The 20,155-nt window shown below is 36.8% G+C and overlaps 1 protein-coding gene and 1 long non-coding RNA gene across 7 annotated transcripts; one reads left to right on the top strand and one right to left on the bottom strand.

Moving 5' to 3' along the window:
- The first annotated feature begins 12,032 nt into the window (after positions 1–12,032).
- Positions 12,033–12,771, top strand: LOC110230529. The gene is made up of 3 exons (XR_002333643.1): positions 12,033–12,120; positions 12,229–12,346; positions 12,466–12,771. It is a non-coding gene; the product is annotated as an uncharacterized LOC110230529 (long non-coding RNA).
- A 152-nt stretch (positions 12,772–12,923) lies between these two features.
- Positions 12,924–18,287, bottom strand: LOC110230528. Of its 6 annotated transcripts, none has more exons than XR_002333642.1 (8): positions 16,154–18,287; positions 15,678–15,868; positions 15,171–15,278; positions 14,907–15,029; positions 14,338–14,600; positions 13,969–14,193; positions 13,738–13,878; positions 12,924–13,423 (listed from the first exon to the last, which is right to left on the bottom strand). XR_002333642.1 is itself a non-coding variant. In XM_021033830.1 (8 exons), the coding sequence occupies exons 2-7, from the start codon at positions 15,814–15,816 to the stop codon at positions 13,766–13,768; spliced, it is 996 nt and encodes a 331-aa protein (XP_020889489.1). In that variant the 5' UTR covers positions 15,817–15,868; positions 16,154–18,287; the 3' UTR covers positions 12,924–13,423; positions 13,738–13,765. The 6 variants fall into 6 exon arrangements, 3 of the variants coding, with proteins under 3 accessions (XP_020889489.1, XP_020889487.1, XP_020889488.1); XM_021033830.1 differs by having other exon boundaries at positions 13,969–14,199; positions 14,338–14,619; XR_002333640.1 differs by having other exon boundaries at positions 13,969–14,199; positions 14,279–14,619; positions 15,171–15,868.
- Positions 18,288–20,155: the final 1,868 nt, after the last annotated feature.

The following is a 20,155-nucleotide window of genomic DNA, read 5'->3' as shown; positions in this document are numbered from 1 at the left end:
AGAATGGGAACTTATGTACCTCCATCTACGATTCCGGTGGTTCGTCCTCCGATTAACGCCGGTGAACAGTCTTCTTATCCAGTTAATCAATACGAGAATCCATATTATCTACATAGTACGGATCATGCTGGACTTATTCTTGTTTCGGATCGTTTAACGACTGCTTCTGATTTTCATTCTTGGCGTCGCTCGATCTTAATGGCTTTGAATATCAGAAACAAATTGGGGTTCATTAATGGTAAGATTTTGAAACCACCTGAAGATCATCGTGATTTTGGTGCTTGGTCTAGATGCAATGACATTGTTAGTACTTGGTTGATGAATTCTGTTGACAAGAAAATTGGTCAGAGTCTACTATTCATTTCCACGGCTCAAGGTATATGGAACAATTTGTTGATGCGTTTTAAGCAAGATGATGCTCCACGCATTTTTGATATAGAGCAGAAACTTAGTAAGATAGAGCAGGGATCTATGGATATCTCCACATATTATACTACTCTACTTACTCTTTGGGAAGAACATAGGAATTATGTAGAACTTCCAGTCTGTACTTGTGGTCATTGTGAATGTGATGCAGCTGCTAAATGGGAAAGTTTGCAACAGAGAAGCCGAGTTACAAAGTTCCTTATGGGACTGAATGAAAGTTTTGATCAGACTAGACGTCACATCTTGATGCTTAAACCTATTCCCACAATTGAGGAGGCTTTTAACATTGTTACTCAAGATGAACGCCAAAAGACTGTGAAACCAACTACTTGTGTTGGTAATGTGGCTTTTCAGAGTGTTGCACCCATGATGAATGATGTTGATAATGCTTATGTTGCAGCTTACAACACTGTTAGACCATCTCAGAAACCAGTGTGTTCTCACTGTGGGAAAGTGGGACATACTATTCAGAAATGTTACAAAGTACATGGTTATCCACCTGGAATGAAGATAGCTGGTCAGGGTTATCCTTATAAGACTAATCCTCAGTTAATGGTACAGCCAAGGGGACCAATGATACAAAATCAGCCTCGGATGCAATCTCCATCTCAAATGATGCCATATGCAAACTCAATGCAGAAAGCTAATGCAGTGGCTCATGTCTATACAGAGAATGGTGTTTATCCGTCTGATGGCTATCCCTACAATACTATGATGATGAATCCGTATGGTACCCCTGGAACCAATGTATATCAGTTGCCATATGTTGCACAAGGTGGAAATCATTCAAATCTTCAAGATTTTTCTCCTCAGCAAATAGAACAAATGATCTCACAGTTTCAAGCTCAAGTTCAAGTTCAAGAGCCTGCAGCTTCTTCAAGTAACCCTAGTCCAAATGCTACAATCTCTGAACATGGTTTAATGGCTCATACTTCTACTTCTGGTACTATAATCCCTTTTCCTTCTACCAGCCTTAAGTATGAGAATAATAATCTCACTTTTCAAAATCATATACTATCCTCTTTAGAAAAATTCTTACCACATGATGCTTGGATTATAGATAGTGGAGCTTCTAGCCATGTTTGCTCAGATTTAGCAATGTTTAGAGAACTAAAGTCTGTTTCTGGAGTCACTGTTACTTTACCTAATGGTACTAGGGTCTCCATTACTCATACAGGCACTGTGCATATTACTAAACAATTGATATTACATAATGTTCTACATGTTCCGGATTTTAAGTTCAATCTTATTAGTGTTAGTTCTTTAGTCAAATCTTTATCTTGTTCTGCTCATTTCTATGTTTCTTGTTGTTTAATCCAGGAACTTTCTCAGGGCTTGATGATTGGGAGGGGTAAACTTTATCATAATCTTTACATTCTTGAGACTGAGAACACATCCCTCTCTACATCAACACCTGCAGCATGTTCTTTCTCTGGATCTGTTATTAATGATGGAAGTCTTTGGCATCAGCGTCTAGGCCATCCATCATCTCTTGTTCTGAAGAAACTTGTTAGTCATATTCCTTCTTTAAAGTCATTTGACTGTGATGTTTCACCATGTTCTATATGTCCTTTAGCTAAGCAGAAAAGATTAGCTTATGTGTCTCATAATAATCTTGCTGTTGAACCATTTGATCTTGTTCATCTAGATATATGGGGTCCTTTTAGTACTGAATCTATAGAAGGTTTTAGATATTTTCTTACCTTAGTTGATGATTGTACAAGAACAACTTGGGTTTACATGCTAAGAAATAAAAAGGATGTTTCTACAGTTTTTCCTGCTTTCATTAAACTTGTTTCTACACAATTCAATACCAAAATAAAATCAATTCGTTCTGACAATGCTCCTGAACTTGCTTTCACTGAATTGATTAAAGAACAAGGCATGATTCACTATTTTTCTTGTGCTTATACTCCTCAACAGAATTCTGTTGTTGAGAGAAAGCATCAACATTTGCTTAATGTAGCTAGAGCTTTACTTTTCCAATCTAATATTCCTATACAATACTGGAGTGATTGTGTTATTACTGCAGCTTTCTTGATAAATCGTTTACCTTCACCATTACTGCGTAATATCTCACCATATGAATTGTTACTTAAGAAGAAACCTGATTACTCTATGTTAAAGAATTTTGGTTGTCTTTGTTATGTTTCTACAAATACTCATGAAAGGAATAAATTTTCTCCTCGTGCTAGACCTTGTGTTTTCTTGGGATATCCTTCTGGATATAAAGGATATAAGGTTCTAGACTTGGATTCACATGTTATTTCTGTTTCTCGGAATGTTGTTTTCACAGAAACTAGCTTTCCTTTTAAAACTAGTGAATTGTTGTCTAAAGCTGTTGATATATTTCCAAACACCATCTTACCTTTACCTGCACCTTTGCATTTTGTTGATAGTTTGCCTCTGCTTGATGAAGATTCTCTTATTCCTTCAAATGCATCTGCATCATCATCATCTGCATCAGACCCTAGTACTACCATACTCAATAACACAGAGACACCTGAAACAGACTCTAGTACTGTTCCCATTACTAAGTCTAAACGAATTACTAGAGCTCCTAGATATCTTTCTGACTATCATTGTTCACTAGTCCCTTTTACTTCTACTTTACCACCTACAGAAAATATCTCTCCTATTACTACTATACAACCTCCTATAACTCCTATACCAGTTCTTACAAACACTATATCATCACCTAAAAAGACTACACCATATCCTCTTTCCTCTGTCATTTCTTATGATAAATATACTCCACTTTTTCAATCCTATATCATGGCCTATAATACAGAAACAGAGCCAAAGACTTTTTCTCAAGCCATGAAATCTGAAAAATGGACTAAGGCGGCTAATGAAGAGCTTCATGCTCTTGAGCTTAACAAGACTTGGACTGTGGAGACATTACCTGAGGGTAAAAATGTTGTAGGTTGTAAATGGGTGTTTACTATTAAGTATAACCCAGATGGAACAGTGGAGCGATACAAGGCAAGATTAGTGGCTCAAGGGTTCACTCAACAGGAAGGTATAGATTACTTGGATACATTTTCTCCTGTTGCTAAGCTAACTAGTGTCAAGTTAATGCTTGGTCTTGCTGCTGCAAAGGGCTGGAGTTTGACACAAATGGATGTGTCTAATGCCTTTTTACATGGTGAACTTGATGAGGAAATTTTCATGAGTCTTCCTCAAGGTTACACACCATCTACGGATACAGTTTTGCCTCCTAATCCGGTTTGCAGATTACTAAAGTCTCTCTATGGCTTGAAACAAGCATCACGTCAATGGTACAAGAGACTTTCTTCAGTATTATTGGGAGCGAATTTTATTCAGTCACCTGCAGACAACACTTTGTTCATCAAGATGACGTCGGGTTCTTTTGTTGCTGCATTGGTCTATGTTGATGATATAATGATTGCAAGTAATGATGATGTTGCAGTAGAAGCTTTAAAGACATTGTTGAGGTCTGAGTTTAAAATAAAAGACCTTGGTCCTGCACGATTCTTTCTTGGTCTAGAGATTTCAAGATCTTCAAAAGGGATTTCTGTCTGCCAGAGGAAGTATGCTCAAAACTTATTGGAAGATGCTGGTTTACTTGGTTGCAAGCCTAGTTCAGTACCTATGGACCCAACACTTCATTTGGTTAAAGATATAGGTACTGTTCTGACTAATCCTACTTCTTATAGGGAACTTATAGGCCGCTTGCTATATCTGACTATCACCAGACCAGATATAACATTTGCGGTCCATCAACTCAGCCAATTCATCTCAGCTCCTACTGATATTCATCTTCAGGCGGCTCATAAGGTTCTTCGCTATATCAAAGCTAATCCTGGCCAAGGTCTGATGTACTCTGCAGATTCTGAACTTTGTCTAAATGGCTTTTCTGATGCTGACTGGGCTGCTTGTAAAGACACAAGGAGATCCATTACAGGATTCTGCATTTATCTTGGAACTTCACTCATTTCTTGGAAGTCTAAGAAGCAAGCAGTGGCTAGCCGGAGTAGTACAGAGTCTGAATATCGGAGTATGGCTCAAGCTACTTGTGAAATCATTTGGCTTCAGCAATTACTCAAAGATTTGCACATCAAGGTGACATGTCCTGCAAAGCTATTCTGTGATAATAAGTCAGCTCTTCATATTTCTATGAATCCTGTCTTCCATGAACGTACCAAACACATAGAAATCGATTGTCACACGGTTCGTGATCAGATTAAAGCTGGAAATCTCAAGGCCTTACATGTTCCAACAGAGAATCAACACGCTGACATTCTCACTAAGGCTCTTCATCCAGGTCCATTCCATCATCTTCTACAGCAAATGTCTTTGTCAAGTCTCTACCTTCCAAACCAGACAGTTCGAAAGTAGAGACTTGAGGGGGGTATATTGGAGATATATGGACCGGTTTACAGTTGGTTATTTCCGGTTATTGATCTTGGTTTAATCTTATGTATATAAGCTTAATGACGTTGTGATTAGAGGGGTTAAGTTGTTGTAAACAGAGTTTAAAGTTGAATAAAGAGTTTGTTACAGCTTCTTCATTCTCTCTCGTTTCCGATGATAAACTTCCGATGTATCGGAGTTTATTAAACAGGAACAATAGAGTAGCTGCGCCCACAAACCTGCGGTGCAAACAGAGGAAATTTAGACATAGATGTTTGAAGATCTTCCTAAAACCATCGAAATTGAGAGTAAAATCGAAAACCACACACTACGAGATATCGTTAAACCCTAAAATCAGCCAAGTCAAGAATGAGCCTTGCATATTCTTCTTAGACCCTCATAAATAGAAAGAAATCGGTAAAAAGTCTAAAACCCTCAAACCCAGCAATATCAAAATCCCAAATCCCAAATACTTGAAAAGATAATGGAGCAATAACCTCGCATTTCTTGTGTCTGCGACGATTCAGCCAAAAACGAAGACAATCTTGGTGGATAAACTTGATAGATCAACGACACAAACACTGATATCTTAATGGGTTTCCTGGTTCCTCTGGTGATCGGCAAATCCGGCACACATCTTCATCTTCGTCATTATCCGTATCTCCTGTCGGAACGTTTTGGCCGTAGCCATCGATTTGAGTTATCGCCGGAGAAACGTCCATTTTCGAAAATTCAAAACCATTTTTTCTCTTCTTTTTTTTTGTCTCTTCTGAAATTCCTAAAACCTTTTAAAAATCTTTAAAACAAGTAAATAGTTATTTCAAAAAAGTAAAAATAAAAGCTGTTAGTATATCTGTGCATTTTTGACAGCTATCGTCTGCAACCGTCCAAGTTGCTTCCTATCCAGTATCCATTAATCTTTTGCAACTTAATTCCAACTTTGTAAAAATAAATAACTGTGCAAATCTTAGTTTTAAATGATCTGATGTTTTGAAAATCCAACAAAGCTGATTTTCCAATCAACGGTGCTAAATAATAAGCCCCGATAAAATATTGTCACTCATACATTAGAATTATAGACTAAATCTTAAACTAACTTTATTTTTATTTAGTTTCCGGTAAAAATCAAACTAACTTTTATTATTTCAAATTTTTAACCAAAGGTCTACAGTGATTACAGAAAAAAGGAAGAAAGAATTGAAATGGTGCGGTTTTGGGTTTAATAAAAAGGTTTTAATCACATCATAAGTTAGTTAAGTTGACTTGTTGACCTACTTTATCGCAAAACTTCACATTACCATGTTTAAGAAATGAATGAATATGAGTATACTATAACTACACTGGTGCAAGGGCATCTTTAAGAAATGAATGAATATGAGTATACTATAACTACATTATCTCTGGATTTGGCATATTTCTGTGGTTTATGAGATTGAATTTGTAAAATCCAAATACTTTTCTGTATGTTACACTATTGCTTGCGCATTTGTTACTGGGTACTAGCTAGGTTCCGGACAAGTCCATGATGTGTCAAATTATTGACTCATCAAATCCAATAATAAAGGAAAAAAAAAATGACGAGAAAATAATATTAGAGATTTTTATTTGTTATATATTTCTAATGACGTAGGCGACAAAAAAAAAAGGCACGTTAATATGCTGCTCTTTCTTCTCTCCTAGCTCTCTCTCTCTTTCCTCTCTCTTCTCCGTGATACTCCATAAGGAAGCTCTACCTTTTTCCCCTGAAAGAATGGCGGATATTGTCGAGAGGTCCCCTGAAAGATCTCCTCGTCATGGCCTTCTCAGAAGCCGTGATGATGGTGTTGGAGGAAACCATCGAGCAGGAGATATTGAACAAGGATCTAGAGAAGATGAATAACGGGTAATCCCAAGATCTTCCCTCCGATAGCCCTTATGATACTGGTTATTATTTGCTACGCAGGAGCCATCTACTGTGCCGTCAAGATTTCTCGCTGGAAGGGTTTAATGGTCACGACGTTTGTTGTTTACGGCGTGAAACTCATCTCTGCACTCGTACTTGTCTTCCAACGAGCGTACATCTGTACTAGAGACCTGATGGACAGATGGGTGCTGACATACAGGGTCGTCAACAACTGTTTAAAATCCGCCGGATCCATAGGTGTTATCACCGCCTTTGTTTTCCTCTCTTCGGATGTTGAAAAGAACATGAAGAATCTGAGCTTTTTTGCGCTGGGATTTTTCCTCTCCTGCTACGTACCTCTTAGTCGTATCAGTCGCCAAACTCTTTGGTCATGAAGACATCTTCGGAACAGCGGACTGCCTCATGGCCATCATAATGATGCTGTGGAATAACAACGATACGGTGATTCTGGAAAGATTTAAAAGTAATGCGACTAGGGGTTTCTGGTGTGGTTTTTATGCTATACACTTCCTGGTCAATCTGTTTAAGTTGACGGAAATTAAACTCATAGATGAACCCGAGAACGCTGGTAGTAATGGAGGAAGCAGTCGTGGTGGGCGTGGCCGTCATGGCGGTCGTGGTGGCGGTGGCAGCCACGGCGGCCGTGGTGGCGGTGGCGGTCGTGGTGGCGGTGGCAGCCACGGCGGCCGTGGGGGTCGTGGGGGTGGTGAAGGAGGAGAAGATGAAGCAGCACCAATAACGGCTGAACCCACGTGCTGCCAAAGATGCCCTGAAGGCTGTCTAAGAAGAATGGAGTCTGGGATCCAGTGTGTGTTCCGCTATCCGGTAGCCCTTATGATTCTGGTAGTCATCGGCTACGCAGGAGCCATCGGCTGTGCCATCAAGATTTCTCACTGGAAGACTTTGATGGTAACGATGACAGTCATTTTCAGCTTGTTAGTCGGCGCTGCATTCATACTTCTCTTCCACAGAGCATACATCTCTATTAGAGCCTGCATGGACGGATGGTGTTGAGATGCTGGGTCCTGAACATAATTATCCAATCCGCCGGAGCTATAGCTGTTCTTACCGGATTTGTTTACCTCTCAAACGATCTTGAAAAGGACATGGAGAAGCTCCGGTTTTTTGCGCTGGGATTTTTCCTATCCTGTTTTGTGTTAATCGTCTCAGTGGCCAAGCTGTTCCGAGCTCAGGATATCTTGGGAACGGCTGACAGCCTCATGGCCGTATTAATTACTCTTTGGATTAAGAACAATCAAGTAATTCTCCAAGGTTTTAATGTTGGGGAGAAGATATGTTTCTGGGTGGGATTTTACGTTGTACTCTTCCTTGTCAACTTCTTCAAGTTGACGAAAATCCAACTCAGAGAACCCGAGCCCGCTGGTAGTGATGGAACAAGCTTGGAGAATCCTGCTGGAGTAAGTCAAGGTGCACAAGCAACAACAACGGCACCTGAGGGTGGTGGTGAACCCGGAAATTTTGAACTTGCACGTGTTGGTGGTGGAGAAATACAAGCACCGGGAAAGGAAGAAGATGAAGGAGCCAGAGACCCCGCTGGTAGTGATGGAACAAGCTTGTTGGAGAATCCTGCTGGAGTAAGTCAAGGTGCACAAGCAACAACAACGGCCCCTGAGGGTGGTAGTGAACCCGGAAAATTTGAACTTGCACGTGTTGGTGGTGGAGAAAAACAAGCACCAGGAAAGGAAGAAGATGGAGCCGCCAGAGACCCCGCTGGTAGTGATGGAACAAGCTTGGAGAATCCTGCTGGAGGAAGTCAAGGTGCACAAGCAACAACAACCGTAGGAAATCAACTTGCAATTGGTAGTGGAGAATAGGTACTGGCGGACCAATTCCATTCTTGCTAATCTTATTGCAGTTTATCTAATAAGTTTAATTGCTGTATCAGCATTAATCCAGAGATTTGTGAGGTCTAATGTATTTATTTTGGTTCATGATGACATTTCGTTTTGCTTTTTGTTTCTGGTAGTGAATTGTTCTTTTTTTTTTGTCAATCCGGTAGTGAATTATTTATTTTGATACAAAGCTTCTTTTAAAAAAAAAAAAAAAAAAACTATTCAGCGGAGCAATTTTGTACGTAAAAAAAGCCAAACGCATTCAAGCATATAAAAGCATATGCAATCAAAAAAAAATTCACAAGAAATGGTTCATATAATGTCTAATTAAAGTAAACTTGTTGTTTTACGATTTTGCAGTAAGATTTCAGTTTTTTTGTTATGTAGATTTTTTTTCTATTTCTAAAGAAAATATTACGATAATAACATAGAAAACAATTAATTAAAACCAATATATTGATACAAGTTATGCCTTTTTATGTATCTTCATATTTGAGACATATCATACGTTCTGTGGGATGGATATATATATATATATATCCCCAAACATTTTATCTAGTTTACTTATATTTTCGTGACATTATCTATAATAAATAATCTATCAAACACTTTATATTTTCAACGTCATTTAATTTGCCGCGCTTCGAATGTACATAGTCTTACACAAGAAAACATGTGAAATGACGTGCCTTGACAAGAAATTTTGTTGATATCAAAATCAAACAAAAGAACTGATAAATTTTGTTAAATGAAAAGTGGTGAATGTTAAATTGTTCACGCTGTTCTAACCACTCAATGTAAACAATTACAACGAATGATAAGGTTTTAAAGATGTTTTTCTATCAGACAGATATGCTTTGTTGTATTACCCCAGAATTATTATTATCAATTTTTTTGTCGCATAGATATCTTTAGTTAGTTCATATTAAGAGAAAAAAAAAAGTAAATTGCCAGATGGTAATTTTAAGCTATATATGTAATTATGTAGGTCTATTATAGTAAAATAATAAAGATCCATGTATATGCGTCCACTTTTTGTTTAACCGTTGGATAAATGAAATAATAGTACGAGGATACAGGCACGTGTCAGAAAAGTGCTTACCAAAAATTGATGAAATTTTTTGTTTGTTTGTTAAATAGGTACGTTCAAAACAAAACGACGACAATTCTTTATGTCATTTTCTTTCTGGTTTTAATTGTTTTGTCACTTTACTCCTTTCGGTTTAAATTGTTTTTTTTCACAAGAAATAAAGCCAACAAATATTTGACATTGAGTGATTATTTATCACACATTCATTCATCTTTAATTTATCATAATCATGTTAAACCGAAACCTCAACCTCGGAAGAATTCAAAAAAGGCGATCAATCCAGCATTCCAGCTCATACATCAACCTGAAAAATAGTTTAGACTCCTTTTGTTCCCTCATCACGACATCACGTGCAACTTGAGACTCTTGTTAACACTCTACAGGAGTCTACTTCTGCATAAATTATGGCCTGATGTAATTTGTAGCATTTAACATCTAGTTGATTTGCTATGTTTCTTTCTTAATTATATAACGGAAGCTTAAGAAATCTATATTATATATATGGTCCAACTTTTTAGTATTTTCAATAAATTTTCTGTAAGAAAGAACAGTACAATACCAAAAAAAAAAAAACAGTGCAGTACACCCTCCAGCAAAACCTTGTAGCCAACCGAATCAACAATAGAAAATCTCCAACACACATCAACCACAAACCTAGCGTCCGATTTCTTCCCTGTATAGCCACTGAAAACCCTTGTTAGTTTTATGCTCTTGTATCATTTTATAAGTCATTGCTTCTTGTACAAGGCATAACCGTGTGATAAACGAAAGTAAAACAGAATTGGAAGTAAAAAGGAAACAGAGTTTTCCTCGACAATTATACATTTACACAAGACTAACTTATATAGTAATTTACATGATCAAACGTAATTGTTAGTAATGATACACAATTGTTCATAACTTAATAATTACCCATATGATAATTGTTAATTACGGGTAATTACGACTAATTTATTTTACACATCTCTTCATTTTACGACTAACATACATCTTTTCATTTTACATACACTAATTTATATGTTAATGTTCAAAAAAAAAAATTTGTAATATATAACCAAACTCAATTATAAATAAGCTAATTAATCGACACTATCTACGAGTTCTAAACCTTCTGATTTAGGAAAGTCTGTTTAGTAGATCGGGTTTGTAGGCCTGGGAGTTTGGGTCGGGTCGGGTTTTTTGGTTTAAATCGGTTTATTCGGTTATCAAAAGATCCTCCAAAATAAACCGAACAATTATCGGATGGGGTCGGATCGGTTTTCGGTTTATTTTGGTTATTGAATTTTTGCCGAATTGAACCGATTTTTTTTATTTCTCCAGTTAACACCGGTTTAGCCGGTTAAATTCGGGCAAAATCAGTTAGATTCGGTTTAATTCCGATATAATTTTTGATTTTTTAATTATAAAAATGTATATATATATATATATATACAAAAAATCGGTTCGGTTCGGATCGGTACAATCGAGTCGGGTCAAAATCGCAGGTCTATAGCTAAGTAAGTTATTCCATTTGTTTGTCATTATGAGATTTAAAAAATGAAAAGAAGATTATTATCTCGGAAAATGTGAAAATGATTTTGAGCTCCAAGTTCAAAATATGACAAAATGCATTATACTATGTACATTGGTTCATAAATTCAACACCCTACCTATTATCATTTGTATTTCTCTACATCATCTTCTCTCTTTCACCTAATAATTCAACTCTCATTTCAGTTCTAAACTCTGCAATAGATTCGTTTAATAAATTCAACATCTTACCCCACTACTTTTACTTTATATTCTTAATTTTTTTTATAATTTTGTAACTACATATTAATAACAATCATCCATTAATTTTAAATTAAATTATAAAAAGTTACATAATATCTTAAAGCCATACCTGCAATATTGTTGGGATCTATTTAGAATAAAAGAATTGTTTAAAGATATAAACAAAAGTTTATTCGAAAACAACTATAGGAAAAATGACGTTTTTTAATCTCCAAATGAAATGAACCAAATCTCTATTTATAGAGTATAAAAATGATAAATTTTGGTATAAAAATATAAACAAAAAAATTGTTTGGTATACAACATTTGATTTTAAATAAATGGGATGAGAAAAAGAAATCTTAAAAATGCATATAAAGGTTTAATTGGCTCACAAGCATCTTATGGTTTCCACTTTAGTTTTCTCAACATGTTGAATAAATTAAACAGAGTTTAATCTACCTCATGTTTTTTATTTTTTCAACAAGTCTATTGGAGCTATTCAACATGCCCATTATACATGGCCTTAGTACCAAGAGTCCGTAAAGAAAGGTTTCATTGTTTATAAACGACGTCGTTACTTGCTAATAATCCGAGCTAATAAACGACATCGTTTAGGTGCTACTGGTTATAGCAACAAGATTCTCTGCAACTGCAATTGACCTTGAATCTTCATGACTTATCTACTTGGAAGATCAGCAGAAATCAATATAGAACGGGTAAAGTTTCTCAATTTTACAATGAACATAACTTTTCAGCTCTTGAAACAGTGACTTAGATGTTTCAGAAACTCTCTTCTGAGTTATATTTCCTTGTTTGTGCTACAGTAATATTAAACAACAATTTACCATGATCTTGCTTCTGGGTCTCCTTATATCCATCCAAGACTGATCCTTTCCGCACCAATTCAGTTTAATCTTTCTTCTTGTGGCTTAAATGTCTCTGGTTAGTTATGTCTAAGTATCCAACACCGATTCCAAAGTTCGTTAACCATTGTTTGAGTTCTTCTTTGTTTAATTACGATTATTATGCTAACTCTAATTCGGAATCTGGATTTTCCATAGGTTACTACATGATGCAATTCATGTCAGTGGTGTGCTTCAAATTTGGTTTCACTTCAGTCAGAATGAGGGATTGGTCGGTGGGAGTCTCCATTATGGTTCTTACATTAATATTCATCATCCGTTTTGAACAATCTGATCACAAGTTTTCAACGAGTCACACTGCGGATAATTCTAGTAGAAGGAGAGAGTGTTCATGAACCAGCAAAGAAGCCACAATTTATGACTTTGATAATATCTTTTCAAGCAAAAGCTTTTTAGGAGGAGGAGAAGAGTACAATTTGGATTGCTTTAAAAAAACATAAAAAACCTTAAAAACAAGTATATATATATATATTTCAAAGATAAATAATAATAAAATGAAAAATAGCTATTATTATGATTCTTCTGTGCTTTTTTGGCAGCTACCGTCTGCAGAGTGTAGTATAGTAGAGTCTAGAGTGTCTGACCTTCTTCCTATCTTTTTTTTTTTACGGCCAAATTTTCCATTAGATGAGGAAACAAATTACAAACTAGTGTTTGGTGTACAAAGTTAAGACATACATTTAATGGATCTATGAGATATCAGATGGTAAGTTTTGTTGTCTAGCTTTCCGGGCTAGCATGTCAGCAACGGTATTGACTTGTCTACCAACATGTTTGAACGCATAATAACCACGCGCCATAGCCACTATATCTTCAAGATATCCTTGAATCTCCAATGGTCCAGGATCCTGTTGGATTTGCTTAACTTATTTCTCCAAATGATTGTATAGTGCACTAAAATCACCATAGAAAGTGACATTCTGGTAATTGGGTCGTTTCAGTTGGAAAAGGGCTTCTCTCAGCGCAATGGCTTCAGTTTCCAAAGCTGAGCTAGTAGGATCAATGGATAAGGATCCTTTAAGGATACAGCGTCCTTGTGCGTTGAAGAGGGCCCAACCAATGCCTGCTTTGCTGTGGGGATCTAACCATGAACCATCTATGTAACAAGAGAAAGATGAATTAGGTGGCTGATCATAGGAACGCTGATGATTTTGAGACTTAGTGCCTTTATTGTAATGATAGTTGTGAACATTAGAAGCATTTTCAGCTCCTTCCATAATTCAAAATCCATAATAGCTTGACGAATAATGTCAGGAATAGCCCATCGCTTGTGCTTATAGAAAAGATCGTTTCGGGCTTTCCATATACGCCATCCAATGTAAATGAATAAAGGTTCCTTGGAGCCAGCAACATTTCTGGATTGTAACATACCAGTTATCATATCAAAAAGCGTAGCTGCTTCATACTGACCTGATGGGATATGTAGGGGTGATAGTTCCTAAATCTCTTTTGCTACCCGACATTGAAAGAAGAGGTGGGGAATAGTTTCAGCAGCATCACCACAAAAAAGGCAGTCTGAAGAGATTTTGATGCGCCGATGTGCAATATTATCTGCGACAGGGAGAGCATTATGAAGCATTCTCCACCAGAAATGTTTTAGTTTTGGTGGTATATGCAAAGCCCAGAGTATTTTACACAGACCTTGGAGTTGAGTTGAAGTTATGGAACAGTCTGGATGCGGTTTTGATAGTTGATGGTAGCCAGACTTGACAGTATACTGGCCATCCTTAGTGAATATCCAGGTAGGAACATCAGGGCCTTTAAGGAGCCTCAGTCGTATTCTCCTAATAAGCTGAGCATCTTCAGGACAAATTTTCTCCTGTAGCTTCTCTTCATCCCAAGATGTTGTGCATGGCTTCATGAGTCCTGAAACTGTCAAATTGTCATTTGTGATATTTTCCAAGCTTCTTGGTGGACGTGAAGGATTATCAATCCAAGAATCATGCCATACCCGAACTGTATGACCATTACCTATTCTCCACTTTAAGCCCTGTTTTAAGAGAGATGTACCTTGCATTATACTTCGCCAAGCATGACTTGGGCGGTGTCCAACTGCAGCTTCCATCAGAGAGGTTTTATAAAAATATTTTGCTTTGAGAACTCTGGAGAGTAAAGAATGAGGCTCTTTTAACATTCGCCAGCTTTGCTTCGCCAATAGAGCAGTGTTGAAATGAGAGAGATCTCGAAAACCCATGCCTCTGTACTGTTTCATCATAGTAAGTTTGGTCCATGCTATCCAAGGGATCTTTTGCTTTTCTTTAATGCTGGACCACCTGAAACGTCGTATCTGAGCTGTAATTTGAGAAATAAGTCGTTTAGGCAGAAGAAAGCAAGACATCGTATAAGTGGGCAGAGCCGTTGCCACAGACTTAATTAAAACTCCTTCCCAGCTTGTGAGAGAAACTTAGTGTACCAATTGTCTAGCTTATGTTGAACTCTTTGAGAGATATAAGCAAAGGCATCATATTTATTTCTGCCTACAGCTTCTGGTAAGCCCAAATAACGACCAAAGCCTCCAATTTTGGCAATACCAGTGAGACTTTTAATAGTTTCTTGAGTAGTTGTAGGAACATTCTTACCAAATAGTATAGCAGATTTTTGAAAGTTGACGTGCTGGCCGGAAGCAGTTGCATAAACTTGGAGCAGCTGGAGGATTTGATGACATTCTTGCTCATTTGCTTGACAAAATAGGAGAGAGTCATCTGCAAAAAACATGTGTGAGATTGCAGGTCCATTACGACTGGCTTTAAATCCATGAATAGATTTTACATGGACTGCGTTAGCTAACAGTGAAGACAAGCCTTCGGTACATAGCAAGTAAAGATATGGTGAAAGCGGATCACCTTGACGCAATCCTCTGCTAGGAATAATCTTTTTAGAAGGAGATCCATTAATAAGCACTGAATAGGTGACTGTGGTAACACATTTCATTATCCATTGGCACCATTTCTCTGCAAAACCAAATCGTCTCAATATGGACAACAAATAATTCCATTCCACCTTATCAAAAGCTTTAGCAATGTCAAGCTTAAGAGCCATGAAAGGTGATTTGATTTTTTTAGTACGCAATGAATGCAGAAGCTCGTGAGTAATGATTACATTATCTGTGATGAGACGACCAGGAATAAAAGCCGACTGAAATTCTGATATCAGACAATGTAACCAAAGTTTTAGACGTTCTGCCATGACTTTAGATATTAGTTTATATGCAATGTTGCATAAACTAATTGGTCTAAAATCTTTAACCTGAGTAGGAGATTCTATCTTAGGAACAAGGCATATATAAGTGTGGTTCATGTCCGGGTCAAGATTACCAGATTGGAAAAAATATTAGACAAAGTTTACCACACCTGATTTAATTGTATTCCAGTGGTACTTGTAGAAGCCTGCATTAAACCCATCAGGTCCTGGAGCCTTGTCAACATTCATGGCAGATAAAGCTTTAAAAATCTCCTCCTCAGAAACTGGCTTAGTGAGCTGTTGGTTCATCTCTGCAGTGACTTTTGGTTGAATATGTTGCAGCACAGAATCCAGATCATTACTGCCACGAGAGGAATAAATGTCAGTAAAGTAATTTTGTATAATCTCTTGAATCTCCTTCTCTGAATGTTTAACGAAACCATCTGTATCTTAGATGGCAGTAATGCGATTGTGACGTCGGCGTTGCTGAGTCTTGGCATGAAAATACTTCATATTTTTATCTCCTGCGTGCATCCATTGAATCCGACTCTTGGTGCGCCAGAATTCTTCTTCCATTCGATATTCATGCTGTAATTTAGATTTTAGATCTGAAATATAGTTATAGTCAAGTGAAGAAGAATCATACGCTTTCTGTAGGGCTAGACGGAGTTGCTGGATCCGTTTTTGTGAATTAAGATGATGCTCTGATTTCCAGCGAGAGAGACTATTCCTGCATCGTTTTAACGCTTCATGAAATTGTTAGGGTGGTAATTGACTGCAACTTTGATCCCATGTACGTTGGAGAGCTGAGTGAATATCTCGTTGAAACCTCCAGCGATTATCATATCTGAATAAAGTCTTGCCTTTCCAGCTGGTGGCTTCAGTTTGAAGCAGTAGAGGTCGATGATCCGAGCCAATCTATTCTAAGAGCTGGACAAAAGCTTTGGGATATTTATCATGCCAAGTTGCAGTAGCAACCACTCTGTCTAGCTTTGATTTAATAGTTCCTGCACTTCTGTTACCCACCCAAGTAAATTGGCCTCCAAAAGTTTTAACTTCATGTAAGCCAGAGATTTTTAACATCCGTCGAAAATTGGCAAACTGCCACTCTGGCCTTAATGGACCGCCAAGCTTCTCAGAATTATGCTTGATTTCATTAAAGTCACCAAGTACCACTCTTGGTTTTCTTTGGTAGAGTCCCGCTTGTGCCAACCGCTCCATCATGTTCCACATTATCTGCCTCGGTTTTCTCTCAGGATTACCATAAATGTATGTCATACAAAAGGTATCCCGGCCGTCTGATACATACATATCTGTATAATACAGAGTAGGAGGGGAGAGAAAATCACACTGAACTGTGTCGCGCCAAAAGATAGCCAATCCTCCGCTTAAACCATCCGGTGACAAGAGAAAATGGTGGTGAAATTGGAGTTCAGCGCCGAGTTGATGTACATAACTATCTTTATTCTTAGTTTCGACGAGGAACAGGATATCAAGCTTATACTTACGGTTGATATCCTTCAAAAAAGGAATTATCAGGGGGTTCCTCAAGCCCTGACAATACAGTGTAAAATCTTCATTCTGGCTGTGGTGGCTTTGGGGTTGCCACCTCCCCTTCAGCCATGGTCTAAATCGGATCATTTGTTCTTCTTCTTACAAAGGAAGTTCCATCATCAGCAAGTGTCGCATCAATCTTGCGTTTGGTACCTCGTTCCCGCGGTGAGACTGAAGTAGAACCTACTTCTCTAATGGTAAGAGTTTGATTGATGCCTGCTTGAAATTCAGAGTGATGAAGAAAATCCATTAAATCTCCTTGTGAGCCTGCAGGCAAAGGATTCTCAGATGTATCCATGTTAATGTTTGATCCAATTGTTTCCCCCATAGTATCATCCGCATCTTCAGTAGGTGTATGCTGCTCAGGCTCCAAGCGTCTATCTTGATTTGAAGCAGAAGGAGGAGCGGGTAGAGGAAGAGGCTCTGCTTCTTGGGCTTGAGATGAACAGTTTGCTGCCAAGTGTGTAAGGCTACCACAACTAGTACAGAACTTTCGCAGCTTGTCATAGATGTATCGAATTAGAATAGGCTCACGATAGTCTTCAAAGTTAAAGAAACGAGCAAAGAGTAACTTTCCAGAGATATTGATTGGAATCGTACCCATACTTCACTGGCTTTGTCCGCAGTTGGTTGTTGTATAAAGATATCTTCCACATGACCTAGAACCCCTCCAATCTCATCAATTGATCGTTTCTCCTTAGAATCATCAGGTATGTTGAGGATCTTAACCCAGAAGCGGATGAATTGAAGGTAGTCGGGACAGTTCCTCCTGGTCCACTTATCAACTACAACCAGCCAGTCTTTATAGGTCCAGGGACCATTATCCAGAACAGTTAGCATCTGATGTTCCTCCTTGAAGAAGAATTGTAAAGATCCATCTTCATTTATACGGCTATTGACTCTTCCTTCGAGCTTCCAAATCTTCGGCATCATGAGCTTAATTCCAGCTGGGTTCTGGGAAGGATGCAGGCCTTGAACAACCAGACTGAGTCTGTGGTCGGCCTCACGCTGCTTTTGGGCTTCGGATGAGAGCCTCAATGGACTTCGATCTGAACCCAAAGTCAGATTTTGGAGAGAAAACCACAAGTCCTTGTCACCCATAGGCAAGGAAGATGAGAAATCCGATAATCGGAAGAAAAATCCGGAGCTGCCAGAAAGAAAATCGCCGATCGGTGTGAGTCGGTGAAAGTCGCTTCTAGTGTCGCCGAGAGTCTTCTAGAGTTCTTTCTTTCTTAATGCTTGTTTAGTTTTACCTTCTTCCTATCTATTAATTACTATGGTAAAGTCAAAGTTTTACCATACTTCAAAACTTACTCTTTATGTCCATTTTTGTGAATTTTTGCAACTCAAATTTCAACTCTTTATACAAAATGTTTTAAATCTTCAATTTATTTTAAATACAAGAAATCAGATTTTATATTAATTGGTGTGAAATAAGCCGAATTAATTTTTATTTTCCTACATTAAAATTAAAGACAAAACTGTTAAACAAACTCTCTATTGTTTCAACAAATCAATTATTAAACTATCACCATTCCTTTATTTAAATTATTACCCATAATTAAATAATTAAAAAATCTATTAATTACAACGGTAAAGTCAAACTTTTACCAGAGTAAAAAGTCCATTTTTAATAAAAGAAAGTAAAAAACAGTTAATCTTTCGCGACTAATATTTCCAACTCTTTAAAAATGTTTTTAAATTTATTTTCAACCCAGCAAAACCTATTTTTTATACATTAATGAATGTTATTGGTTTGTGATTAACATAATATTATTATATAAATAAATTGGTTGTAGTAATAAGATTTAAAGAAAAAAAATATGATTGGTAAATATTAGTTTTTTTATATTATTAAAATAGATATTTTACGTATTACTTATATCCATAAAAAATAAAATTTCATAATATATATAAGGTACAGCCTTTCTAAAGACCATAAAATTGTATTTTAGAAAAAATTGTACGTACAACCAAAATAATTAAAAAATACTGCATTGATTCTAGTTCTGCTTCCAATACGGTCAAGCTAGAGAAGGGGATTTAGTCGAGAAGTCAATATTTCTCTGGATTTTTTTTTTTCTTTTGGCATATTTCTATGGAATTTAGTCAAGAGATTATATTTGTAAATTACTAAATCAAATCTTTTTGTTTGTTACCATCTTTTTCTCATCAATCACCAAACCTTGTTACTAGGTTCGGTACAAGTCTTGTTCAAAAAATCGTTAGGCGTTAATCGAGTGTTTTAAGACAAAATTTTATAATTTTGATAAAAAAAATTAAACATAAGTTATTGTAAAACACCACAACACTTCAATTTAAATGTTTGAATAACGAAAAAAAAGTTGTTTTGTACTTACAATCTAAAAATAATTAGAATATGCAAGATTAGGTACGAAGTAATCGGATTAGGCGGAAGGTAATCAGATTAGGCCGAAGAAAATCGGATTAGACAGAGAATAACTGATTTTTTAAGGGATTAGCCATTAACTAAAATGGATAGAGTGGGCTTAACGATTAAACGGGACGTAATTGGAGATAGGCGGAATTTTTGGAACAAGGGATACAAGTATAAACAAATTAATAAATTATTTTCTTAATACTAAAATCCGTGATTTCGTTATTAGTTTACAGTTGTTATCTACAACGGATAGATGACACTAGATCATTTTTTAAAATTATTAAAAATAAGAAATAATTAGTTATACGCTGTCAAAAAAAATAAATAATAATAATAATTAGTTATACTGTATTATTAACATTTAAAAAAACGGTCCGGTTCTAAAGGTTTAACACAAATGTTTCACCCGGCTGTGCTCAGTTACGGCCCTGTTGTGAAATCGACCAAGCAGACGAAGAGCAAAAGGAAGACTAATGTGGTAGACTGTAGACAAGGAGATTTTGGTGAAGAAGTCAATATCTCGACTTCTGTGGAATTTAGTCAAGATTGTGTTTTTGTATATCCAAATATCTCTTTTTTGTTTGTTACCATCTTTTGCGCAGTAAAAAATAATAAACTTTTATATAAAATTTATTTTTAATACTATAATTCGTAATTTTGTTAATAGTTTAAAGTTAATTTATACTATGATCT

Source organism: Arabidopsis lyrata (genome assembly GCF_000004255.2).
Source record: "Arabidopsis lyrata subsp. lyrata unplaced genomic scaffold ARALYscaffold_3, whole genome shotgun sequence".
NCBI classification, from domain to species: Eukaryota; Viridiplantae; Streptophyta; class Magnoliopsida; order Brassicales; family Brassicaceae; genus Arabidopsis; species Arabidopsis lyrata.
Note: the sequence above shows the minus strand (reverse complement) of the source record. Positions and strands in the feature narration are given on the sequence as shown.

Excerpts from the sequence above, each read along its gene's own strand:
- LOC110230528 (XM_021033828.1), bottom strand. The coding sequence starts at position 15,624 with ATGAACCACACTTATATATGCCTTGTTCCTAAGATAGAATCTCCTACT. Across the intron at positions 14,200-14,337 it reads TTGGCGAAGTATAATGCAAG|TTTCAGGACTCATGAAGCCA; the intron begins GTACATCTCTCT and ends ACAATTTGACAG. Across the intron at positions 13,879-13,968 it reads AACTTCAACTCAACTCCAAG|ATAATATTGCACATCGGCGC; the intron begins GTCTGTGTAAAA and ends TCCCTGTCGCAG.